This window comes from Poecilia mexicana, unplaced genomic scaffold (assembly GCF_051168715.1).
Source record: "Poecilia mexicana isolate PSO_F unplaced genomic scaffold, ASM5116871v1 scaffold_9, whole genome shotgun sequence".
NCBI classification, from domain to species: Eukaryota; Metazoa; Chordata; class Actinopteri; order Cyprinodontiformes; family Poeciliidae; genus Poecilia; species Poecilia mexicana.
The window spans coordinates 15,426,877-15,453,887 of NW_028263378.1; the positions used below are offsets into that span (position 1 = coordinate 15,426,877).

General features: G+C 38.5%; 1 protein-coding gene across 2 annotated transcripts in view; it reads right to left on the reverse strand.

The window, feature by feature from the left end:
* Positions 1–8,050: 8,050 nt before the first annotated feature.
* Positions 8,051–27,011, reverse strand: part of pcsk5b (proprotein convertase subtilisin/kexin type 5b) — a 96,028-nt gene continuing 77,067 nt past the window's right edge. For both annotated transcript variants that reach the window (XM_088008834.1, XM_014998247.2), the window contains exons 23-37: positions 25,497–25,697; positions 24,505–24,573; positions 19,044–19,104; positions 18,813–18,958; positions 18,413–18,619; positions 18,183–18,266; positions 17,085–17,271; positions 16,766–16,980; positions 15,242–15,484; positions 14,856–15,089; positions 14,600–14,780; positions 14,304–14,521; positions 13,907–14,007; positions 13,159–13,363; positions 8,051–9,233 (exon numbers count right to left, since the gene is read on the reverse strand). In XM_088008834.1, coding sequence (XP_087864960.1) covers positions 8,827–9,233; positions 13,159–13,363; positions 13,907–14,007; positions 14,304–14,521; positions 14,600–14,780; positions 14,856–15,089; positions 15,242–15,484; positions 16,766–16,980; positions 17,085–17,271; positions 18,183–18,266; positions 18,413–18,619; positions 18,813–18,958; positions 19,044–19,104; positions 24,505–24,573; positions 25,497–25,697 — 2,759 coding nt within the window. In that variant the 3' untranslated portion in view covers positions 8,051–8,826. The remainder of the gene's footprint in view (positions 9,234–13,158; positions 13,364–13,906; positions 14,008–14,303; positions 14,522–14,599; positions 14,781–14,855; positions 15,090–15,241; positions 15,485–16,765; positions 16,981–17,084; positions 17,272–18,182; positions 18,267–18,412; positions 18,620–18,812; positions 18,959–19,043; positions 19,105–24,504; positions 24,574–25,496; positions 25,698–27,011) is intronic.

The following is a 27,011-nucleotide window of genomic DNA, read 5'->3' on the forward strand; positions in this document are numbered from 1 at the left end:
TTAAAGTGATCCAAAGTGTCTTGATATTTATCTCAGAAGTTGAGAAAGAAACACGTTTATCATCTCATCTGTTGCAGCAATTTTCTGGAGTTCTCACAAGAAGTAGGGTAACTAAAACAGACTGAAAGGCTCAAAAACATAATACAACAGATTGTTTCCTTCTAAAAAAAATAGCAAATTCAGCCACTTACAACTCATAGCATTTATCTTCTTGCTTACTTTTGCCTGTTTGTTTGGTTTGTATTCCCCTTTTCTCTTTCTGTCCCTTATGTTGGGATTTACAGCCAACTTCCCGGATTCGGTGGTGGACAATCTTCCAGCAGATACCAGCACAGGAATCTATTACGGCTGGGCTTGTATCGAGAATGGTGAAGAGTATTGGCTGAAACCCTTACTACAAAAACACAAAGAGGTAAGGTGAAGCTGGGTGGCTTTTATTTTGGTCATAAAATTCATCCTCACTTTAAATCCGTTTGGTTTTGCCTGCCAATCAAACAGGTTTAGTTGGCTGGTACAGCCAAACCACAGCTTTTAGAAACTGTGGTTTCTTCAGTTGACACCACTAATGGTTCCTTGGTTACAAGATGTTATTCTTCCTTCATATGTTAGGGAAGTCACATTTATTTCTCACAGTAGAGCTGCACGTTTGACCTAACATGACTCCGGCTTGTTTTTCTCCGTCTGCATTGAGTTGGACAGATATGTGTTTGTACCATCACACCTGGAGATCAAAGAAACATGAAAACTATTTAATTTGACTTCTGAAAATGATTTCTTATTTTAAAGATGAAATATAAACGTCATTTTTGATCTGTCTGTCTATTCTATCTGTCTATTGTATTATATATATCTTTGTGGCATAGATTCTTTGAGGCTAATAAAGAACAATCTTCTTCGTCAGGCTGGTTCTAACTTTCTCAGACTGCATTGAGATTTTTTATGGGTCTTGTCTCAGCATTTCAGGCATACCGTGCGTTATGCTATTTCATCCTTTCAACATCGTCTGCTGCAGAGTTTCTGGTGGAGAAATTTTAAGATACCACTGCAGGATTTGAATGTGTTGACCTTTGATACAAAGGTCTTGGTTTTATCAGCCAAGCTGATTAATGTGATGAACGACTTGGGGGGCGGGAAACAAACGCAAAGTTTGAATGACCAAGCATTTTTTTCCTTTTTATTAGTTCTAGTCAAACAGTTGATGATGATTAGACTGTATCTGATGTGTGCATACAGCAAAAGCCCTATAAGTTTATGAGCATACATTTCTTTTACATAATTGTATGTAAATTGTACAACAGATAAACTATTGCCCATTTATACATATTTCAGTTTTATGATTTTTGTAGGGATGTGTTTGAAGCCCTTAAATGAGGATTTTCTTCTTACTGTGTTCTTCTTACTTCAGAGAATATGACAGATTAACCAAAACATGATTACTTTTCATTATTGTTTTTATGTTGTTTTAATCAAGGCAGAACATTTGATTTAACTAATCCAATGTCTATCATATCATCTGTTGTAGCAATTTTCTTGAGTTCCTGCAAGAAGTAGGGCTACTGAATCAGACTGAAAGGCTCGATCCTTTCCGTTTTAATTTCCCGTCATGGTGTCATTAATTGCTAGTGGTGACTGGCCTATCTTAAAATGCAAATAAATAAAAGGGGAGTGGCGTATGAAATTAACTTCCTTGATTGAAGCAAATATCACTGAAATCTTAGTGAAGATAGATTTGGTGTTATATTCTGAGCATGCATATTTAGCAGAATGTATTATGTAATTAACCACAAATCCTAGCTTTTCTCTTGTAACTTAGTTCACAGTAGTATAAACTAGCTGCTAAAAAACTGTAACTGTGTGGGGGTGGGGAATCTTCTAGCTACAGCTTTAGTTATTTATCAGCCAGTTCACTTTGTAGCCAATACAAACCAGGGAAAAGGTTTCTGTGGGAATAGCCTTTAAAAGATCCAAACGTCTCAGGGTCACATGCCAGACTGCACCTCAGAGGGAATTTTACTTAAAATTTTAAAGTTAAATAAAAACTGAGCCACATTGTTACAGTTAAAAGCAGATGGAGCTGCTTGCTATCACACTTGATTTTCAGAGCTTTGACTTTAGTCTGACTTCCCTGCACACAGAGCCAGTTGCCTGACAGCTTTCTACCGGGGCAACTGGTATAGTAGAGAAACCAGATCTCATGTACTCAGTCCTTTATAGGACCTTCCTCCATTCTTTCTCTCCTCATCTCCTGTCTTATTACTGAATATTTAAATATGTCTAAAATATAAGACCGGGAGAAAAAAAATCTTTATTCACCCACAACAAAATACATTTCTTTACTGAGCTCTGGACTTGACTTTAATTAAAACATCCAACCAAACAAGAAGTCTCTGTACTCTTCTGAGCATTTATTCATAACTTAAAACAGTTTACATGCAGTTTTAAGTTATCTATCTCAAATGGTGAGATAGACACCATTTGATGGAGGTGTCTATCTCAAATGATATTCACAAAGACATTTAAGAAGCTACTTATGACTTATTGACACACACTTATATAACACAACTTGATCTAACTAGTTAATGTGATGCAGTTTCTTATATTCTACTTGAACATGTTTCCTGATTTACTGTGTGTAAAACTACCAAGCAATCGGAGTCCTGAGCTGGAAAAGAACACTGTATGTCATAATGTCAGCAGAAAATGTTGTGAACAGTGAGGATTAGTGGTTAACTTCAAGTTGAAGTTTTAATATAGTTAATGAGACTTTTGAGCATTTATTTGTGCACCGCCTGATAAATAAGCGTGTAAATATCAGAGCTGCGAGGAGAACTCCACCGAGGCAACACTGTGTCAGCTTTGTATCTTACAAAGAAGAACCACTGCATTACATGATGCTTCTTTACAGCTGAGACTAACATTGAAAAAAATTCATATTAATCTGAGAAGCAATAAATCTAATGAAAACAGGGATATTTGTACAAAAGCTAACCCCAAAGGTAAAAACCTTTATCATGGGCTGGACATGGGTCAGAATGACTGAATATTTATAAGTTTGTGGGGGAACCAGCAGCATGTTGGTGACTACAAAAAGCGTATGACTTCTGGGCAACTTGCTTAGGCACATTTACCCAAATTAGTTGCAGTGTATGTTTACATTGGACCCTGCATGGATAAAGTAAAGGTAAATTTTATTTATATAGCACATTTGCAGCAACAAGGCAACACAAAATGCTTTACAAGAATTAAAAGGAACTAAGTTTGTTCTAATCCTTGTTTTGGGTTGTTAAGTAAGGTCAAGTAAGTATCCTCTGCACTTCTGGGTTGCTACATAAGTATTCTCTGGACTTTCTAAGCATCCCCTAAATTTGTAAAAGTGATGAGTACTCCACAGTTTCTAAGTAATAATAAAAACTAAATGTTTTTGTTCTGGAAGATTTTTTTCTGGATTCTAAATTTGTTCTGATTTCTTTTCTGGGTTGCAATAATAGGAGTCTCTCTGCATAATAATCTAAAAATTAATCTAATATTGATCTAAATAGTGAGTACTCTACAGTTTCTAAAAAATAAGCTAAAGAGTGACTAATAAACTAATAAACTAGAGTCTCTGGTCTAATTCCTTTTCTGGGTTAAAAGTGAGTACTCCACAGTTTCTAACAAAATTAAATAAAAAGAGGAAAGGACACATTAGGGCACATGGCAACATTCAGACAAAATAAAGGGCAAAACAAAGACATGAGTGAAGGCGGTGACGTCACAAGGCCATGAAACCACGTTGCTCAGCCTCCCGGCAGAAGGCCGATGTTATCAAGGAATGACCTTGGGAGCACTCAGCTCCACAGCTGCAGAGAGACAGCAGGCGCAAATCGTGACACCGCACCTCGTACTGGCACTTCCGGTGGCAGGTCTGACACCTGCCACAAGTGCCACTGCGTTCGGCTGACTTCGGCTGACCTCGGCACCTCTTACTGGCACTTCCGCTGACACCTGCCACAAGTGCCACTGCCTTCGGGACTAGCTGCCAGAGTTGCCACTGCGTTCGGCTGACTTCGGCTGACCTCGGCACCTCGTACTGGCACTTCCGGTGGCAGGTCTGACACCTGCCACAAGTGCCACTGCGTTCGGGATTAGCTGCCAGTGCTGCCGCTGCGTTCGGCTGACTTCGGCTGACCTCGGCACCTCTTACTGGCACTTCCGCTGACACCTGCCACAAGTGCCACTGCTTTCGGGACTAGCTGCCAGAGTTGCCACTGTGTTCGGGTGACTTCGGCTGACTTCGGCTGACCTCGGCACCTCTTACTGGCACTTCCTCTGACACCTGCCATTAGTGTCACTGTTTTCGGGTCTAGCTGTCAGTGTTGCCACTGCGTTCGGCTGACTTCGGCTGACTTCGGCACCTTCCAAGGGTTGCCACGACCTCATACTGGCACCTCCCACGCCTCACGGACCCCTCTCGCCTATTTTTGCTCACGAGATTTAGGGCGGCCATCTTATAGCGTTCGACCGCTCCACTCAGCGTTATATGTTTAACAGGCACAATGACGTATTTGAACATTTAATCTTTCATAACACGCTGTTTTGTTACTGGAAACCTTATACATGCAGCCATATTTATAAACAGTTGTATTTTTAAAGTATTTTTAATTGTATTATACATACTTCAGCATATTTAAATATGCTTAGTGGGGAAAACAATAGAATAGAAATATAATATTCTTTGGTGACAGCTTCTGTGTCAGAATTAATATGAATGAATTTATAATTAATGAAAATAATGGTGGATCTGGCACAAAGTATTGCATTTCTTGTTAAGTATTCTGTTCCCTTAAAAAAAGCAAATATGCCCTGGTCTATTTTTTATACAGTCTCAAATTTCAGTTTCCAATAAACAGCCTCAGTGAAAACATGTTGACAGTTGCCATAAGCTGTCACTTGTGCCACGGGCTTCTGGGTAAGGTGCCACTTGTGCCACCTTACCACTGGGTAAGGTGACACAAGTAAGGTGGCCATGGGTGCCACAGGCTGCTAACCTCATTCTCTATCTGTTTCAGACAGAATGTAGCATATGAATAACTTTAGATCAAACAAATAGAAATAAAATATATCTTAATTACAACATAATTCTCATACATATTTAAATATACAGCCGGTGTTCAGACTTAAACAGAGAAAGACAACTCCTGCGCTTTCAGATGGGACCTCTTCTGCAACAGGTGATAATAACTACCAGTAGGTACCTACCACTACAACTGACACTCGGTTGCCATGGTATGTCAGTGCTGACAAGCTCCTGTCAGTTCCGGATTATAATTATTTTCATACAATGACCTTAATATAATGCTATTGATTATTAAACCGGGTAAGTTCACTAATATTGACTTATTAGTTAACATTTCTGACAGTGGCAACATGAGATATTGACAATTCCAGAGTGACATTATGTTCAGCCTGGTTCCATGACAGTGCACAGGATGTCATAAGTTATAGTGGCTGCCTGGTCTATTATCTAATAGACCAGGCAGCCACTATAACTTTCAGTGTTTTTTGTTAAGATAATGCATTTTTTAAAAAAAGAAACATGTTATCATAATTTTCCAAAAATGCCAGTTAATCATTTTTAAATAGTTATTACTTGTTTTTATTTATTACATTTAATCCCCGCTATTTTTCATTATTTGTCAAGTTTATTACAGATTTGTGTGGCATAAATGAAGGTTGCTTCTCTGTGTTTTTTTCTGGTTCGGTTCATTGTCTTCAAAGTTTTCTTATTCAAAGATGAGAGAATGACTAAAATCTGAGCTAAAAAATGCATTTCAACAGCATTTTCAAGGCAGCAGGAGGATTTTCACTTTCAAGTTAAAACAACTTCAATTTTTTTACACCAATATTGAATATTGATAAGTCAAAACACAAATTATTTACACCTCAAAAAATTTGACAATGTGTGAATCTTAAGCAGCATTAAGAACAAGAATGTTACATATTTTTGGAAATAAAAATTACTTTAGTTTATACTTAAGATGCAAATGATTTTTTCAAAGAAAATTGTGCTGTTTACATATTATTTTATTTGGCAGATATGTTTCAACATTTTTTCAAGTTTGTCACAAAGTATATGCATAGTAATTGATTTGTCAATATTTATTAGCCATTGTATGTAAATACTTTAAACAGCAATTTGAAGTCTACTGTAAAATTCATGTTTAGTCAACGTGTGAATTTACTACATCAGGATCAAATAACTTATTATTCCTCCATGAGAAATTATGATCATTAAGCTTAAATTTATTTTTCAAACTTTATTAATTTCTACAATATACGTTATACAGAGTCTGATTATTATTACTATTATCCAGTTGCAACATTTGGCTTCCTGTTGCACTATGTCAGCCACTGTTCTGCGATATAAACATGGGCAAGGGTTGAATGTCATTTTGATTAAGTAAAAAGTCCTATTAACTATCAGTGATGTGTGATTAACCAGATGTGTCTTTGAACATAGTGACAGGTTCCACTGTAATAGTGACACTTTATAGTATATTCAATTGGCCATCTTGATTGAATTAAACTCAGTCAAAAATATTCAAAGTGTTAAATGGATAAATATACAATTACCATTGAATTTTTTTTTATAAACACGCATTATAAGTAACACGTTTTCAAAAAACTGTCATTGCCATCCCCCAAAACATCGGAAACAGTTGTGACAGCTCTGAAACATCCTGGACATCTAACAGCAGCTCTAGTGGAGGCGAGACTCAGCTGTTACAAAGGTGCCGAAACCAATGGCATCCCTGATACCTTCTGTGTATTTGATTAATTCAAAGACGGAAGGAGTCGGCTGGATTATTCAGATGAACTTTAGTGAATAAATAGGATGAACGAATCATACATGATATAATAAACGTGTAGGAATTCAGCTAACATAAGTATTTATGCGAAAAAAAAATTATTAAATTCTGTCTTCTTCGTCTGTGTTTAAGTTCTTCTTCTACTAGTAATAAAGCATCATGGGATATGTAGTCCATTTGCCTAAGTCAGTAGCAACACTGAGAGCTAGACCCGAAAACAGTGGCACTAATGGCAGGTGTCACCGGAAGTGCCAGTAAGAGGTGCCGAGGTCAGCCGAAGTCAGCCGAACGCAGTGGCAACTCTGGCAGCTAGTCCCGAAAGCAGTGGCACTTGTGGCAGGTGTCACCGGAAGTGCCAGTAAGAGGTGCCGAGGTCAGCCGAAGTCAGCCGAACGCAGTGGCAACTCTGGCAGCTAGTCCCGAAAGCAGTGGCACTTGTGGCAGGTGTCAGCGGAAGTGCCAGTAAGAGGTGCCGAGGTCAGCCGAAGTCAGCCGAACGCAGTGGCACTTGTGGCAGGTGTCAGACCTGCCACCGGAAGTGCCAGTACGAGGTGCGGTGTCACGATTTGCGCTCGGCCCTGCTGCAGCTGCATGGATAACAGGAAGGGGTGAAGTGGGAAGGGGCGTTATGTTTAGATATTTTCAAGGAGATTGGAAATATGCAGCCCTTCCAAGGCCACACGGGGAAGGCCAATTCAGATACATAAAGTCTTAGGTCGGGTAGATTATAAATTCCAATCTTCCCTAAAGTCTCTCCAATACATCTCAGTTCCCAATTATCCTAATTAGTCTGGTCGTTCCACTGAACCTAAGCTAGCAACTTCTCCAAGATCGATTCCAGTGAGGTTTAGTCCTCAAGCTGGCGATGCGAGTCTCAGTAAGACTCGCATCCAACTTGCGTCTCTGTTCACACCGACAGTCTGAGCGTTTGCTAGTTCGGCTAAGTCAGTCACAAATTTGTCAACAAGCAGGTATCCGCAAGCTCCAAACAGCAGAAATCCTGTTATCATGAATAAATCCAGAGTGTATTATCCTGCCGGGTGTGTCCCCACAGGACAAGCGGGCTCTCCTGTGCCCGGTCTTCTCGTCAAGAAAATTTGATCAATTGCATAAGATAAAAATCCACAGAAGAAATTTGTATTCCTTATTAAATAAATCTAAGACATTAATGCTAATGTTTTTGTTAGAAAAAAAAGAGGAAATAGGAAAAACCAACATATTTTATTATTTATGACTGTTAGGTACAACTTAGTTTGTGTTACCATGGAGCAGCCATCACCGTTTACATCCAGCTTGCTGTTATCACAGTAAAGTCTGACAGATGAGTGAATCCCACCATCTCTCCACTGTCACACTAGCTAGTCACAACCTGAAACTTTAAAATGGAGTCCCAGATTTATAGGGACTGCATGTAAGCAAAAAACTTAAAAATACAAACATGACAGGAAACATGTGGAAGAGATTCCTGAATTTTAAAGACAAAAATTACAGCCTTAGTCATCATTTTTCAAGAAATAAAAAGATATTAACCTGCTTCAACCTAATAATCTTAGTTAAGATCACAGAGAAAAATCATTTGACTTAATTACATTGACATATCGGTTTAAGCACTTATTAAACAAGAAACATATTCACAAACATAGTCATAAGCAAAATCTACCACTTTAAAATAAGACTGCCCTCACAAATAATTATTTAAATGTGTCATTAATTAGGTTGTTAAAGCTTCATAAATGTTAATAAGCTGTTATAAATGAGACTTCTCAGACTCAGAATAATTATTTAGCAAGGCACTTTCCACCTTTAATGCCTGTCATTTTTTTTTAAATAATACACAATAATTCTTTATTAATGGTTTATAGTGTTCAGAGCATCACTAATAAAATGTTATTACTTGTTAATAATTAATTTATTGTAAAATGGTACCAAAAATAGGTGTGAAGAACATTTTTGCGCAGCTATTTTTTATGTCTTTGCTTCATCTGTATGAGTAGCTTTCATCGTCATATTCCAGCTCAACATCGTCATCATCCAGAAGGCCGTACTTAAATTTCCGATACACCGTTCCGTCTTTACTCATGTACACGATGTCCTCGTCGTCGTACTCCTCATCGTTCTCACACTCCGTGAGTCTGTCGCTGTATTCCCCGAACGAGGAGGCGGTGGGCTGCGGCGGACTGTCATCGTTCGTGTTCAGTTTCTGATACCCCCCATCTTTGGTTTTGGTCTTGACGGTGAACCACTTGGAGCGGACGGAGAGCAAAACAAAGATCCCTCCGCCCAGAAAAACGATACTCATGACACAGGCCATGACATTGAACCTGGCACTGCTCTCCAAATCCTCAGCTGAACTCATGACAAAGTTGACACCAAGGATACACCGCACTGAAAAAAACAGAGGAGACACATATTTGTAAGATTACATTAGATAATGCATATTTTATTAGCAATGACAGAAGATAATGATGTTTGATCACATTTGGACAACAAATGTTCTGTTGGATTGAGGACAGAACTCTCTGCAGGTCAGACAGATTATTTCATGTCAACTGTCCCATATGTTTATGATCATGCTGGAACAAGAAGGTGACATCCTCAAACTGTCCCCACAAATCTGGGACTACATAGCTGCCCAAAATGTCATGTTGTGCTGAAGGATTAGGATGTACTTTCACTGGAACTAAGCGACTGCACCCAATTCCTGAAAACAGGTCTACTGTATCAAATGTCACTCTACACCCAAAACGGTTTCCTAGCATCAGCCACGGCCAGACTTGTCATTTAGATTGCCAAAGAAGCGTGATTAATTATGTCACTACACATCTTTACTGCTTAAACCTTGTTATTAATGGCTTAAGCAGCAGCAGAGAGAACAGCACAACAGACACAAAACTTTCAGTTTCGTCTTAACAGAAAGATTCAGGTTTCTGTCAAGTAAAACCTGTCAGCTTTGTCGGAAAGTATCAGGTTTCTGTTGGAGCTGAACTATCTGTCTCAAATCCTACATTTGACCAGATTTGTGGTATTAAAAGCAGAATACACAAAGATGCTTTAAGAAGTTATACCGCAGGATTTGAATGTGTTGATCCTTGATATCAAGGTCTTGGTTTTATCAGCCATGCTGATTAAGATGATAAACCGTTTGGGGGCTGGGGGAGGAAACACTAAGCTTGAATGACCAAGCATTTTTTTTTTCCTTTTTATTAGTTATAGTCAAACATTTGCGAATGATTAGAAGAAAAAAAATGTTTTTAGGTATTTAATGTGTATATACAGCAAAAGCCTTACAAGTCTATGAACATGAATTATTTTTTTACATAATCGTATGTGAAAGTTGTACGACAAACTATTGCCCATTTATAAATAGTTCAGTTTTATTATGTTTTTGGGAATGTATTAAAAGCCCTTGGAGGAGTATTTTCTGTTTACTGTTTATTTTAGTTTTGAGATGACAGGAAACTGGATGCGAAGTTTTTACATTCTCTGTAAAGCCTGTTGTAATTGCTGGAAACCTGGATCTGTCATTTTTAGATCTATTTAATTCATTAAAGCCTTTCTGAGGCCTGAAATTATTATCCTATGTCATAAATGTTGTCTTCTTACATCATAAAATATGACGCATTAACCAAAGCACAACAGCACAACAGACACAAAACTTTCAGTTTCGTCTTAACAGAAAGATTCAGGTTTCTGTCAAGTAAAACCTGTCAGCTTTGTCGGAAAGTATCAGGTTTCTGTTGGAGCTGAACTATCTGTCTCAAATCCTACATTTGACCAGATTTGTGGTATTAAAAGCAGAATACACAAAGATGCTTTAAGAAGTTATACCGCAGGATTTGAATGTGTTGATCCTTGATATCAAGGTCTTGGTTTTATCAGCCATGCTGATTAAGATGATAAACCGTTTGGGGGCTGGGGGAGGAAACACTAAGCTTGAATGACCAAGCATTTTTTTTTTCCTTTTTATTAGTTATAGTCAAACATTTGCGAATGATTAGAAGAAAAAAAATGTTTTTAGGTATTTAATGTGTATATACAGCAAAAGCCTTACAAGTCTATGAACATGAATTATTTTTTTACATAATCGTATGTGAAAGTTGTACGACAAACTATTGCCCATTTATAAATAGTTCAGTTTTATTATGTTTTTGGGAATGTATTAAAAGCCCTTGGAGGAGTATTTTCTGTTTACTGTTTATTTTAGTTTTGAGATGACAGGAAACTGGATGCGAAGTTTTTACATTCTCTGTAAAGCCTGTTGTAATTGCTGGAAACCTGGATCTGTCATTTTTAGATCTATTTAATTCATTAAAGCCTTTCTGAGGCCTGAAATTATTATCCTATGTCATAAATGTTGTCTTCTTACATCATAAAATATGACGCATTAACCAAAGCACAACAGCACAACAGACACAAAACTTTCAGTTTCGTCTTAACAGAAAGATTCAGGTTTCTGTCAAGTAAAACCTGTCAGCTTTGTCGGAAAGTATCAGGTTTCTGTTGGAGCTGAACTATCTGTCTCAAATCCTACATTTGACCAGATTTGTGGTATTAAAAGCAGAATACACAAAGATGCTTTAAGAAGTTATACCGCAGGATTTGAATGTGTTGATCCTTGATATCAAGGTCTTGGTTTTATCAGCCATGCTGATTAAGATGATAAACCGTTTGGGGGCTGGGGGAGGAAACACTAAGCTTGAATGACCAAGCATTTTTTTTTTCCTTTTTATTAGTTATAGTCAAACATTTGCGAATGATTAGAAGAAAAAAAATGTTTTTAGGTATTTAATGTGTATATACAGCAAAAGCCTTACAAGTCTATGAACATGAATTATTTTTTTACATAATCGTATGTGAAAGTTGTACGACAAACTATTGCCCATTTATAAATAGTTCAGTTTTATTATGTTTTTGGGAATGTATTAAAAGCCCTTGGAGGAGTATTTTCTGTTTACTGTTTATTTTAGTTTTGAGATGACAGGAAACTGGATGCGAAGTTTTTACATTCTCTGTAAAGCCTGTTGTAATTGCTGGAAACCTGGATCTGTCATTTTTAGATCTATTTAATTCATTAAAGCCTTTCTGAGGCCTGAAATTATTATCCTATGTCATAAATGTTGTCTTCTTACATCATAAAATATGACGCATTAACCAAAGCACAACAGCACAACAGACACAAAACTTTCAGTTTCGTCTTAACAGAAAGATTCAGGTTTCTGTCAAGTAAAACCTGTCAGCTTTGTCGGAAAGTATCAGGTTTCTGTTGGAGCTGAACTATCTGTCTCAAATCCTACATTTGACCAGATTTGTGGTATTAAAAGCAGAATACACAAAGATGCTTTAAGAAGTTATACCGCAGGATTTGAATGTGTTGATCCTTGATATCAAGGTCTTGGTTTTATCAGCCATGCTGATTAAGATGATAAACCGTTTGGGGGCTGGGGGAGGAAACACTAAGCTTGAATGACCAAGCATTTTTTTTTTCCTTTTTATTAGTTATAGTCAAACATTTGCGAATGATTAGAAGAAAAAAAATGTTTTTAGGTATTTAATGTGTATATACAGCAAAAGCCTTACAAGTCTATGAACATGAATTATTTTTTTACATAATCGTATGTGAAAGTTGTACGACAAACTATTGCCCATTTATAAATAGTTCAGTTTTATTATGTTTTTGGGAATGTATTAAAAGCCCTTGGAGGAGTATTTTCTGTTTACTGTTTATTTTAGTTTTGAGATGACAGGAAACTGGATGCGAAGTTTTTACATTCTCTGTAAAGCCTGTTGTAATTGCTGGAAACCTGGATCTGTCATTTTTAGATCTATTTAATTCATTAAAGCCTTTCTGAGGCCTGAAATTATTATCCTATGTCATAAATGTTGTCTTCTTACATCATAAAATATGACGCATTAACCAAAGCACAACAGCACAACAGACACAAAACTTTCAGTTTCGTCTTAACAGAAAGATTCAGGTTTCTGTCAAGTAAAACCTGTCAGCTTTGTCGGAAAGTATCAGGTTTCTGGTGAAAAAAGTAAATTGCTGAAAGAATTACTTATTAACATTGCAAACTGCTGTTTTGTTGTGAAGTAAAACTTAAAACACTCTCTTGGAAAAACGTTTTAAATGAATACATTAAGTTGTAAAAAGCACTGCAAGTGGAAATCATGTTACAGGTGCAACATGATTTCCACTCAAAAAATCTAGTTTATGATTAAAAATGTTTCTATTCACAAATCCAGGGAAGACATTTCCATTGATGAGATGACCATAGAGGCCTGATGGTTGATGCAGTGTGTTCTTGTTTACTGTATGATGCCTCGCAGTCGCAGCACTCTCTGGGTATTGGTTGATCGTCGCGTGGCGTCTTCTTTCCACAGCAGCTCAAGCAGCGGCCGTCGTCGGCCAGGATGTGGCTCGGGTGGCAGACGGTGCACTGCCACATGCTGGGGCCCCAGCAGCCCTCACACGATTGGTCACAATGTCTGCATTGTGGGTCATCACGCTTCAAATCCTGAAGGGGAAAAAAATTAGCCCACATCTATAGCTTTTGTTTTGCTTTTAGATTTATTTCCTAACAATTTCACAAGCGTAATATTAAGTACAATATTACGTAACTCTGACATATTATTTATTATTGCAGCTGCTAAAGCCAAAAGTTAAACAAGAGTTGTTTCTGGTTTGTTAAATTATTGCATTAGTAAAACGGGGCACTACCAACTCTCTTCTGAAGACAGCTAATTATTAAACAGATTCAGAGTGTGCGATATTTAATCTCAGCATAAACACAGGGATGTAGACCATTACAGGCTTACCAAGACATGGCCGTCCACTTAAACCAAATCTAATACGCTTTGAACTGAAATGATAACTCTAGAGAGATCTACAGCGGACATGTGACAATACGCAGAGAGGATAAATATTATCTTCTCATGAAACTTGCTCCTGTTTCGTTCACATTTTATTAATTTATTGAATTGAGTCAAATCTCTTAATTGCTTGTCGTGTTTCCGTGTTTATAATTTTGTTTGTTAGTGTTGTGTGTTTTTTCTGTTACCTTAGAGGCCGGGTAGGAGCCTATGAAACAGGGGTTGTCACAGAATCCACCCTCAAAGGTGAAGCCATCATAACAGGACAAACAGGACAAAGCGCCCTCATCTGGAGGAACAGAGAAATTACATGGAGCACAATATCTTTGACACATGAACCATAATTTAAAATAAATAAATAAATAAGCACATCTTATCAAAATCTTATAACTGTTTCAGCATCCATTCTCAGTTTAAAAAGAGGCCTGATGAAGATGTTTCATCTGAAACCAATCATCTCTACAGAGAGATCATTTCAGCAAATACTGATGTGTCTATGGTTTATCTCTCACCGCGCCTCTTGAAGCACAGGAAGAAGAGATGAAAACCACAGAGCATCAGAAAGCCACGGCAGCTTTTCTTTACCATTGCAGGTCTTGCAGGTGGGGTGACACTTGTGACAGTCTCTGGACCAGATATCTTTGTAATACCCTGGAGGGCAGCTCTTCAGGCATTGCCCCCACGGCCTCATGAACACATAGCCCTCCCTGCAGTTCAGACAGTATGTGTTGCCACTGCCCACACACTGGTTGCAGGAGGGGTCACATCGCTCACAAAGCATGGTGGTCTTGTTGCCAAAGTGGCTGAAATTGAAGGAGGATAAGCATGTAGAGTACATTACAGCAATCAGGAAAGTTTTTTTTTTTTTTATGTTTTCAAACCTCTCAGAGCAGGTTTCAACACAGCTGCTGGCCTGTTTGAAAAATCCTGGTTTGCAGGTTTTGCAGTGTTGACTGTGATGACCAAAGCAGGACTCGCAGCTCGGGTGGCACCGTTCACACGCAGGATCAACTTTGTCTTCGACGTAATAGCCCACCGGACACTTCTTCACACAGGTGGCGTCTAAAGGGCGCAGCCACAGAGATGTTAAAAGTTTCCTACGCCGAATGCATCCAGACGGACATCACGGCGACTCACTCAGCAGGAGGTGCGGCTCATTGCAGCTGAGGCAGTGGTCTTTGCCTGGACCGTCACAGCGGCGGCACTGGGTGTGGCACCGCTGGCAATCACCGTTCAGGTCCACGTACGAGTCCATGGAGCACTGACTGCTCCACACACAGCCTCCGCTCTCATCCACGCGTCTGTTGGCGTCACAGCTGAGGCATTCGGTGGGTTCATGGCCAGAGCAGGTCAGACACGACTTGTCACAAGCTGCAGGAAGAAGAAGCCATTAGGACCTTCCAGAAGGAGTCAGCTGTATCCAAGAAAACTCGTGGGAAACTTTGTGGAGGGGAAAACTATAATTTTAGCTTTTTTTCATACATTATTGCTTTTATCATGGGATAAGTCTCCACCTTCCCTACCTGTGCATTCATTGTTGTCCTCATCATGGTAGGTGTTGCTTGGACACCTGGCCAGACATTCTCCATCGTATCGGACCGCTTTAGGGTTGCGACACACGTTGCAGTCTTTGTCGTCGGGTCCGTCACATGAAGCACAGTCGGCATGACACTGCATGCACTCTTGCTCCTGCTCATTGTTGAAGTAACCTTTGGGACACTCGTCCACACACTCAGCCTCGTAAAGGACGTAAGAATCTGCACATTCTGAAACAGAGAAGATAAATCATGCAATAAGCACAAGTTGATGTAACGAAACACGGGACAGTAATGTTCAGGTGGTTTATTAAAGAAATTTTAAATTTATTTTTCCAGTTCACTCATTTAGTTTAGCAAAACGAATTACCATGATTTACCAAAAACAACACAGTTACCAACATTTTTTTAGCCTCTTTTAAATCCCTCATCTTTTTTTGAAGGGTCAGATCAGGTCACATCATAAATGCTTTTTTTTAATAGCTAAAAAAAAGAAAAAAAAAGAGTTAGCTAATCTAATTACATCAACTTTTAATAATGGTCTACGTTACAAAGCAAGCAACTATTTTTTTGGTTTAATCAAATTCTGACCACATTGACCCAAAATTGTTGTGGTCTTTGTTGGAACAGCGTAATTCAATTAATTAATTACAATTATTCAATTTTACGTAATTATAAAGAAAAAGCAAAAAATATCAAATTTTTAAAAATCTCAAGCAAATATTTGTAAAATAACTTAAATCTTATAAAGTAACACCATCAATGCCTGTGAGATTTACAACTTAATATTCTGTTCCAGTCACTTTAGCCATGTTATCATTTTACTTTCAATTTCTATGGAGAAATATAACATCAATCCAATCTTAACAGGTTTAAATAACATGTCATGCATTCTAATTTAATACAAATTGTTAACTTGTTTCTTTAAAGATGACTGATATTTTTTGATTTTTCTGTTTTTTTTGTATATAGTTTTTAATACAATCAGTTATTTCTTTTAAAAATGATGCACTTATTCCCATATAGACACAAATAATTTTTTAAAAGTAAATTTTGTTTTTCTTTTTATTGTTTTTATTTTGCTGTTTTTTTAGAAAGATTTGTCAGAAAGATACTTTTTTGATTGTTCTCCATTTGTTTCATGTTATATTCAAATACGTTTTTTTTTCCCCAATTCATTTTTTTATTACTTCAAACACAATGTTAAATAATCCATTGAAAATTCAATTTTCTCTTCACTCTAAGCATCTGCAGAACTTGGAAACTAATAAAAAGCAGCATTGTCCTTCCGTTGTTCCTACTTCATGTTTTCATTTAGCTGTGTTCGTGTTTTCTCAATTTAGATTCTCTGCTGTTGAGAAAGCAGACAGAGAAGTATCTAAATTTCCTGTTTTTTTCTCTTTCACCTTCTTTCTGTAAGCTTCCTCTTTTCGACTATTCAGCTCTAAAGTAAATCCCTTTCAAATCAGCATGTCTGTAATCCTTTTCACCACATCCTCCATTCCTGCTTACTCTTGCAGAGGCCGTCCTGACTGCACTCGCTACAGTGCTGTGGGCAGCGCAGGCACTCTTTGCTGTTGTCATAGTAGCCCTCTGGACAGGAGGACAAGCAGGAGTTGTCCAGCAACAGAAAGCCTCTCTCACAGCTCAAACAGTTGGAAGGACGCTCTTTGCAGGATCCACACTCCGGGGCACATTGGTGGCATTCTTCACCCTGTGGGAACCCTCTGAGGACGAGGCAGAGAGAGGCCCAAACGTCTGAGTGACTGCTAGCAGCTACGTGCCGGGCGATTTGTGCAAGTAGTAAAAACGGAGAAGACAGGGAGGGCACCTCTGACACTCCACCACGCAGGTTCCATTTTGCAGATAAAGTCCTGTACGACATCGCTGACAGGCTTGGGCTTCCTGACACACGACACATCCGCTCAGGCAGGGATCACACTGGCCAGATGTCTTGTTGCCAAATGTCCCAGATGGACAATGAGACACGCAAGTGTGATTCAGAGTCAAAAAGTGTTCTAAAGGCAAAGAAAAAAAACACAAATTATGTCAATCACACAAAAGAGGATATTGATACACCAGCATCTTTGCAAGAGAAACATTGGAAAATACACAAGTTTGTACTAACCCATCATGGGAACACTAAAAACCTATTGAATTATAGATATGTATAAAGTTAATTAAAAAGCTTAATGTTTGCTTGCTTTGTCCTTTCCAAAATCAGTTCAGATGATTGTTTGTGTTTTCCCGTTGGATTACAGCGCTGTGTCCACGTTTCTGCCATCCAGCTAATCGTCCGACGTGAAGCTAAGGAAATACACACGACTCAGTCATCTGCACTGCATTGCAGCAAACTAGATGGAATGATGCCGCCACCACAGGGCTTGGTTTAAAAGCTTTTACATAGGGTCTTCTCATAAGTGTGGTCAAATAACTCAATCTTTGTGTGGTTTGACCATAAAACGTTTCCCAAGAAGGGAAGTGGGACTACAGAGAGCATGAGGAGCTGGAGTCCTGGCGGTTCCTGAACATCCCAGGATGTTTTCCTTCATTTGGAAGGTACTTTCAGTTCTTAAAGTTTACTTTTTCGGAAAATCTGGATTTGTTTTTTTTTTTTTTTTTTTCACCAATTCACTCCTTGGTTTCTGTAGTTCCAGGTGATGTCAGCCCACCGAGGGCCTTTGTTCTCATTTGGCAGCTTCTACTTATTTGGACTTTGAATAGAGGCCAGGCTACAGAAGGAATGACTGAAGTAAAAGCCCTTATTTGAAAACATTTCTGTAACATATTTCTTTTCGAGAAAAGAAAGCAAGAAAATCGGAAGTCAGATTTTGCATAAAAGAAAAAAAAAAGATTTTATTCTTAAGCCATGTTGCTCAGTCCTAACAAGGTTTTTGATGGATAGAAAAAGCGTGTCCGGTTGGTTTACCAGAGTTGCAGCTGCTGCAGTTTTCCTTCCCTGCAGCAAAGCAGCTCTTACAGGAGGAGTGACACAGTTCACATTTGCCTTGATCTGATGCAAACAGAGAACAGAAACCAGAGTAATCATTTCAAAGTTCATTTTGGTTTGAAGAACAAAGTTCATAGCAGATTCATATTTCAAAGTGACTGGATTTTGAATATTTAGTATAACGAGGAACTATTAACAATCAGACGCACTGGTTTTGAACTGTCTCTCGGGACAAGTAGCGAGCTGCTTCCCGTCGAGACACTGCCCATCTTTCAGAGTGAAGCCGTCTTCACAGGAGTCGCAGTCGTCAGATCTGGGCCCTCCACAGGAGCGACAGTCTTTGTGACAAGGTTCACATTCCTGGCTTTCCTTATGCACAAAGAATCCTTCCTGGCAGTGATCCACACACTCTCCATCTGTACGCACAAGTGAGGATACATTTATCTGCACCACATAAAATACATTTTGCTTCGTCCAAGTCCAACATGTAGGGTTGAAATTCATTCAACAGCTGGTGACTAAAACACTTAAAGTGAATACAAATAATCAATAAAAAAGTAACAAGGAAATACAACCGGAGGACTGAAATACGTGTTTTTCTGATGTTACCAGAGACGTAGAATCCGTCGTCACACAAGTAGCACTGGGACTGGTCACAGACGCCGCAGACTGGGTCTTCACACGAAGAACACGTCATGGTCTCCTTCACTTCGAAGGTCCGATCCGGACAGGACTGATGGCAGTCAGCGCCAAACCTGCAGCCGGCACGGGAAGTTCAGCGTCGGTGCGAGAGCTTGGAGCTGGACGACGGTGATGAAGCAGCGATCCGAAGATACTCACAGATAGTATCCATCTTCACATTCCAGGCAGGCGGTTTTCTGCTTCTGATCTCCCGAATCATCTGGAAATTACGAGAAATTGTAAAAACAGATTCGCAGTCGGCGTCTTCTCAGCCCGTCTTATGCAACTTTGACCAACAATGGAGTGAAATCAAACAATCTTCTTTTATTTTTAAAGAGAGCAGAAAATAATAATGATTTTCCCGTCTCATGTCATCCAATAAGTGCATGAAGGAACGACTCTAAAATGTAGGCGCAGTAAAGATTTAAAACAAAGTTTATTCAGCTTTGTAAAAGATGTGACTGCAGCACCAATAATATGACTTAACAATAGCTGAGGGTAAACGCAGCAGACCAGCGGCAGTAAACTCAAAAGGTTAGTCATCAAGTTCCTACAAGAATCCTTTTAAAACACAAATCAGATTAACTATTGATTTAAACCCGAAACTGTCTTATAATTAGTTTTATTGGCTTTCAGATTTCTGGTACAGCTACGAAATTATTTTGAGCAAAACTGCTGAGAGAAACACACATTAGAAGTTACAACATCATCAGGCAGCCAAAAGGTTGGTACAAAAATAGGGAAAAACTATTTTTAGTAAAAACTCTTTACCATGAAAATAAAAAAAACATATACATCTTACATTCTTTTTAATTAAATTATTTCTTACGTCTTCGGTGATTTTTTTTTTTTTTTACTTTTGATGGACTGAAACAGTAAAACAATTAAATGTTTGAAATAAGAAAAATCCTATTGTAATTAATGGTAATGTTAATTTGATATGAAGGAAGACGAAAACAAAATCGTTATACTGGGATCATTCTTATCTTCTGCCCTTCCATCTTTACATAGAAACAAAATGAACTAATTTGAATGTGTTTTCTGATTGGAGACAAATTCAGATGTGAAATTGGTCAAAAAGACTCTGAAGAGGTTGAAGAGCGCTGTTCTAAAAGCAGTTTCTGTTAACACCAGCAGGTGGCACTCTAATCTCACGCATCAGGTTACCGTAGAGTACGATGCATAGATCTGCTTTATTCCGTCATCACCCGAGTGTGATCATAATAATAATATTAATAATAAATCAAACATTTTTGCATCTGTGTGCATGTTTGGATTGATCCGTTTCCAGATGTTTTTAAAGAGGTTTGATCTTGTAAAGTGTTGGTGCTTTAATAAAAATTAACTGAATCGATTTGAATTAAGCCTTCAAAATAAATAAATAAATAAAGTTAAAGAGGGATTTCACCCAACTTAAAATGGATGCTCAAATTAAAAGCTGGATTTTAAAAAATGTCCAGGGTGAGATTATGCTACATTAAAGGTTATATTTAAGTATTGCCACAATTCTGTTAACACCCTGGTCTGTATTACCAGGGATAATACAAACAAACTGGAACATTATAGCAGACCCCAATAATCACTTCAAGTGAGTTCGTGAGAGGTTGATTTTCTACAAAGACCAGAGAGTGAGGTCATTTTCCCCCCCTCAAACTAATTAATCTGAGCTGTCTATCAAAACCATTCGGCTGGTAACTCCGGAGGACCCTGACTGTCACCTCCGGATGCAACAATGTCACAACATCTTCAAGGACGGAGAGAGTGAGCAGTGTGGGTAAAAGAAAAAAGAAATAAAGGATCAGACAGGCAGGGAGGGGAGGTAAAGGACGGCTTAAAAAGACGCGCCTGCAGATCTTCCCTTGGGGCATTAATCCTCTCAAGAAAAACCCTCCGCAACCCCCACATCCCATTCCTCTTTCTGTCTCCTTCCAGCACCCTCAACTTAACACTGCACCAGTTTGCACTTCAATGCCGTCAACAAGCCACAACCTGTGAAAGCAATTACTCATACAGGGATAGAAAGACTGGGAGAAGGGGAAGGCGGGAGGGGACGGCGGTATAGGAGAAATACTCGGGTGAGGAGCCGGAAATCGTGCCTGCAGGCTGTGTCTATGAGAGGGAGAAAATAGCGCCCGCATAAATATTAACGGTGCAAAGCAGGAGGAGGGGAGGATTTCAGCTGCCGTACACATCCTGAGGTATTGACTTGTGGAATGTGCAAGCACTCACATTTACTATTTTTTTTTTTTTTTTTTGCCCCTAAGTGCATTGAAAAGCTGCACATCATGTCAGCAATTAAGAGGCATGTGTGATGTGAGCGCACACAATCACTTTAAGGTGCTTCAGTTCGATTAAAAGTGAAAGGCAGTGCAATCTAGGGAGATGACTGATGAATGTGGTGCCTAAACTTATCACGTCAGCTGGTTGATCTGGCATTCTGCGACTGTCAGGGAAAGAAAGGGGATAAATGAAAAATGTGGTGAAAAGTGAGTCAAAGTGAGCACCGAGCTGGCTGTGCAAAAATATCGAACAATACCGACGTTAAAAAAAGGAAGGGATGAATATAAGGACGTGATTTGGAGAATGTGGACTATAAAGAGCCTTATCAGAGTGACTCAGTAAAGGTGCTGGGTCTCCACATGTTGCCTTCACTTCTACTTGGCATTCACTCTGCAAGCCCGTGCAGCTCTGCTGGAGGGCGTCTTCCAGGAGATACTCCCTCACTTTGTCTTTTAACAGCGACGGTAAAGAGGGATCTCTCACACTTTTAGTCCAATCGAGAAAATATTCTCTTTTCGAGTCTTAGAAATTTGAAGGCCACTTCCTTTACGCATCTATCTGTTCTTTTAGCGGCCGCCATTGTTCCTTAGATACAGGAATTCACATCCTAGAAAAAAAAAAAAAGTACTAGAAGCCGCATAGAAATTATTTTTGTCCAAGATCCCCAAAATCTTCCTCTGCATACCTGAGCTGCACAATATGCTCACAGAGGGAGGTCCAAGTTTCAGATTTATCTTCTGTTTTGACATCAGACTAGATGAAAAGAGATGCATCAGCAGTAACGCTTAGAAACTTTTTTTTTTTTAATCAAGCAGACATGTGCTGAGGAGGAGAAAACCAAGATAAGATTCTTTATCCTTTGAATAAGACAGGAAAGTGACCCCAGAGATGATCCTGGAAGTACACTCAGCACCAGAAAAACATGAAAACATTGTGTTTCTAGAAGATTTCCAAACCTCTAGCATGTGGTTTGGAAAGAATGATTAGTATGTTTGGAGGATTAAAGGGACTATGATAGATACAAAAGAAAGCCTTGTATAACAAACGGATCCACAGATGGTATTACTTCAACATTAACCCTTACAGATCTAACATGAAGCCTAAACCGCAGATGCAATTATTCCACAACATCTCCGTGACCTTATGCAAGACTTAGAGTTAAAAATATGAATTTCTTTTTATATTTTTTAAACAATAAACTTCAATGTCTTATATTTCACTTTTATGTGATGGATAAGCACAAAGTTTTGCAAAGCTGTGAAATGGAAGAAAAATTATTTCTTTTAAAAAATTTGCCGCAGGGTCAACGTACCCCTACATAAAATGAAATCTGACTGAGCTTGAGCGAGTTTAAAAAAAATCAAAGAGCAAAAATTTCCATCTCTGGATGTTCGAAGCTGGTGGAGACACAACAAAGGTCTGAAATTGCAGCTGTATGTAGTAACTTTGACTCTGTAGGACTGAGTCAAAACTACAAAACTTTAATGTTTTTATTTAAGACACAATCATTTTCCTTCCACTTCACAACCATGTGAAGGTCTAAAAGACCAAACCACAATTAAGTACATTCACATTTGAGATTGTAACATTGCAAAATATGAAAAAAAAAAAAAATGACATTATGACTAATATTGCAGTATCAGATCTAAGTTTGGCTTACAATCTAAAAAAAAAAAAGCTACATAAAAGGATAAAAATGTCTTTCCTCACACAGGACCTTCAACATTAACAAGCATTTTACCAACATTTCTAACCCGGTGCCCTAACTTTTACCCTCCAGCATCATGTTTAGCAGAAGCGCCGATCATCTTAAATCCCTCCTCTGCTGACTGATACATTCAGCGCGGGGAGGTGATGGGTAGCAGGCAGCCAGACTGAAGCAATATTCCAGACGAAACACATAATGACATAATAACAGCCCATCTCTGCCTCAGATGAGTTCACTTCACAATAACAACTTTCAGCTGCATGTGATAATCATCTCCAAGAGGAAGAAGGTTTGTCTTTCTGTGGCATTGCAGACTGTATATCTAACATGGCGTTAGAGTTAGAGTGTAACTAACAGAGCGTCAGGATGAAACAACAACCTACTTTGTCACCCTGACTATGAGCTGCCCAACATCCATGCAGTCTCAACCCTGAACTCACTTTGAGAACAAGTTGTATTTCAAAGTAAGTGTCTCATGTAGAGGGTGAGGAGCAGAAATCAGTCACATCGTTTATAAATGCAACTCACAGTCTTGCAAAGTAAACAACAAATTCTTTCATTATCCACGATTTAAAAAATTACAGCAGGACAACTACTATATATTACTATTACATTTCACTCCACACATTTGGAGGAGCAGGAAAAACGTCACTGTTGAAAATAAAGAACATACGAAACCATGTTTCAAACTTGGTTTGAAACCTACATGCTTGCTGTGTCACAGGACACAGCAAGCATGTAGAAGAAGGTTCTCTGGTCAGATGAGACAAAAATTAAAAATTAGTCATCAAAATAAAGGCTGCAGCTCAATCTGAACACGCCCTTCCCATCTTCAGCGGGAGCAAAACTGCTTTAAATAGATGGGGCTCAAACAGGCCAAAAGATTTGGGCTTGGGTCCATAAACATACAGGTTTGGTTACAGCATATCCATGTGTCAGAATGTGTGTGTGTGTGTTTTTTTGTTTTGTTTTTTTTTTTTTAAACTCCAGGCCTAAATTCAATTGGGAATCTGTGGCAAGACTTGGAAACTGCTGTTTCTAGTTTCTCTCCATCTAATCTGTCTGAGCTTGAGCTGTTTTGCAACAACAAATTAGCAAAAAAAAAAAAAAAAAATCCAGACTGCAGATGTGTGTGGACAGATAGTAGCGACACGCTTGAAGCTGTAATGTTTTAAACGACGAAAACAAATCCCATGAAACGCTTAGAAGTTTGTGGTTGTAACATAACAAAATGTGGAAAATTCAAAAGGGGGAATACATGGTACTAAATACTAACTGGAAGCCCCGACTTTTAATAAATCTTACTGTGCCTTCATGTACACCACAATTGGTGGGTTTGTGCAAATCGTTGTTTACAATCTCATATTTTTTCTTTTCATACAAGATTCATGCTTTGTGTCAATTACACAATGATGCTGAGCAGAGTAAAATCCAGCGGATCACAACATCAAGTTGCAGCGGCTTAAAGTTTTGCTGATGGTTGATCAAGTTGCAGCATGTTTTACCGAGGATACACACTTTCATTCTGGTTCCTCCTGGTTCTAAATGGACAACATCTGTTTAAGTTGGTGACGTATGACAGGGAAGTAAAAAAAAAAAAAAAAAACAGAGAGACAGACGCAGTCTACTTACTGCGCTTGCATTTCTTGCAGCCCTCATCACAGGGAAGACAGTCCTGCTGATCATCGTCTGAAGCCTCATCTGAAAGAAAATACAAGAGAACTGATATAAGGAATAAAATACTAAACGGATTTCAGTTCTCGTTTCTTGAAAAGCACTTTTGCGACTTTTAACTTTTTCCAAACATTCAATTTTGTCTAAATCGAATAAATCGAATCAAAATGCCACAGGAGAATGAAAATTAAAGACAACATAGTTGCAGATCTACTGTAGTGATGCAAACTCTCATTGCTGGAATCCATGTTCATTTCAGACCCTCTGGTGCAGAAAGCTCCACCTCCGTTCCTTATCTCAAATACTGCGAAAAGCAGAAGTCCCAGCTTTCGCTCAGTTCTCCCCTGACTGCCATTCCCAGCTGATCTCACGCTTTGATATAAACTGTGAGGTGTTCATCTTTCACAATCTCTCAGAGGATAAAAATGAGGATTAAGATCAGAAAAAACGGCAGGGGGTGGGGGGTCTGCACCATGTGGGCCTTGGTAGATGGACTAGATTAAGGCACGCCAGCAACTGTGCTTCCAACATTTTTCCCTTTGTTGAATATCAAAGATGATAGAAAGATGGCATGAACTCTCTAATCATATAACTTACACCAGGCTGGGAACATCTGAGAGCTTCACAGATGTGAAACTTAAAATGAGAGAAGAATCTACTTCTCTACAACAAACGCTCTGACAGTTCATCGTTAAGAGATTTAAAAATAAATAAATAAATAAAATACAAGGTAGGTAGACAGAAATGAAGTGCAAAAGTTGCTTTGCTTTGTTGTTTTGTGCTGCTAAGCAGGTAAAATATGAGGCATCATTGTTGAATGATGATGAATGATTAATTCAACGATGTGATGTTGATTATTATTACTATTATTTTTCTGACTACATTTCTCAGAGTTGCGCTATAGTTAACCTTAATATGTTAAGGTTCTGCAACAAACACATGTCTCTAACCTGTGCTGCACTCCAGTTGGACACACTGGCCATTTCTGAGCCTGTATCCCGAGCTGCACTGGACGCAGCGGTCTGCTGCAGTACAAACGACGCATTCTGCAGGACACGGCTCACAACACATCCTTGCAGAGGAGAAGAAGCCCTCAGGACAGGCTTCCCGACACTGATTCTGAAACAGGTACCTGGGTACACCCACCCTGTCTGGGTTGAAACGGGGGAAGAAAAAAAAAAAAGAGATGAGGGTTTCCATGAGAAGAAGGAGCTGATGCAAAACACAGGCATGCAGACAGACACAGACTCGCTGACGGAGGTTTAAGAGTAATTTAGGTTTTAGGAAACCACTGTCTTAAATGTGAAGTATCATTCAAGAATGTGCAGTCTCATCTGCCGAACAGAGATCTTCATTACTCTTAAATATTTTCATCATTTGCTACCCCACAACCACAAATATGGATAGTTTTTTTTGTAGATTATATGTGATAGACCAGAGATCTATAAAAGCCATTTTTGGCTTCAATGACATTTACTCAGAGCCACAACTGTTACATGACTTTATGGAAAAAAACAAATATAAACATCAACTACAAAATCTTTCTTGTGAGTTTCAAAGCATCACAGCTTTATTTCTATTTTTGCAGGTTTAAAAAAATAATAAAGAAAATAAGACTTCTGTGGGATGTTGAAATTTGTGGAAAATGATGAAGAAAAAAAATATTTAGTTGCCCACAGAAACACACACACACAAAAACAAATCTTCTGTTTCGGAAATTCAACGCAATTATACCATAACAAAAGAGGAAAAACTACCAAAATCTGAATTTGTTTATTTTCAAAAACATTAACAGGCAACATTGTGGACGGTCCAAAGAGCCACTTGCAGCTCTGGAGTCTCAGGTTGCAGAGCCCTGTGACAGACCAACATGGAGAATAACATCACTGTTTACATTATCCTCCTTTTCCACCTGAACATTTATTAGAATCTGCACAAGCCGTTTGTCATGAATCTGAAGTTTTCATGTTGTATATTTAAATTTATAGATACAGTCTCCATAACATTTTTTTATTTTATTATCACTGGTTGTCTTCATGTGTGCTTGTGTGCTTCCATCTGACTGTTACCTCGCTGCTGGTACACCTGAGTTTTCCCACTGAGGGTCAATAAAAGATAACTCTATTCTATTCTATTCTATTCTATTCTATTCTATTCTATTCTATTCTATTCTTCAACAGCATTAGGGAGCCTAGGGAGGACAGGCAGGAAGATGTTTGCTGCTAAATAGACAGCAATCGTTAAGAAAACTCCATGGAGACAGCAAAATATTTACATTGTAGTTTCTAGTTAAATCTTGTGTTAAAGACAATGAATAAACTTTACATGTGTTACTTTAATTTTATGTCTAGAAAGTTTTTTATTTGCAGTTTCGTTTACCGTCATGCTCCCTCATTTAAAAGTGACAGCAGGGATCTAAAGCATCGCTATCAAAGGTCAGTATCAGAAAATCTCCTCCGTATCTT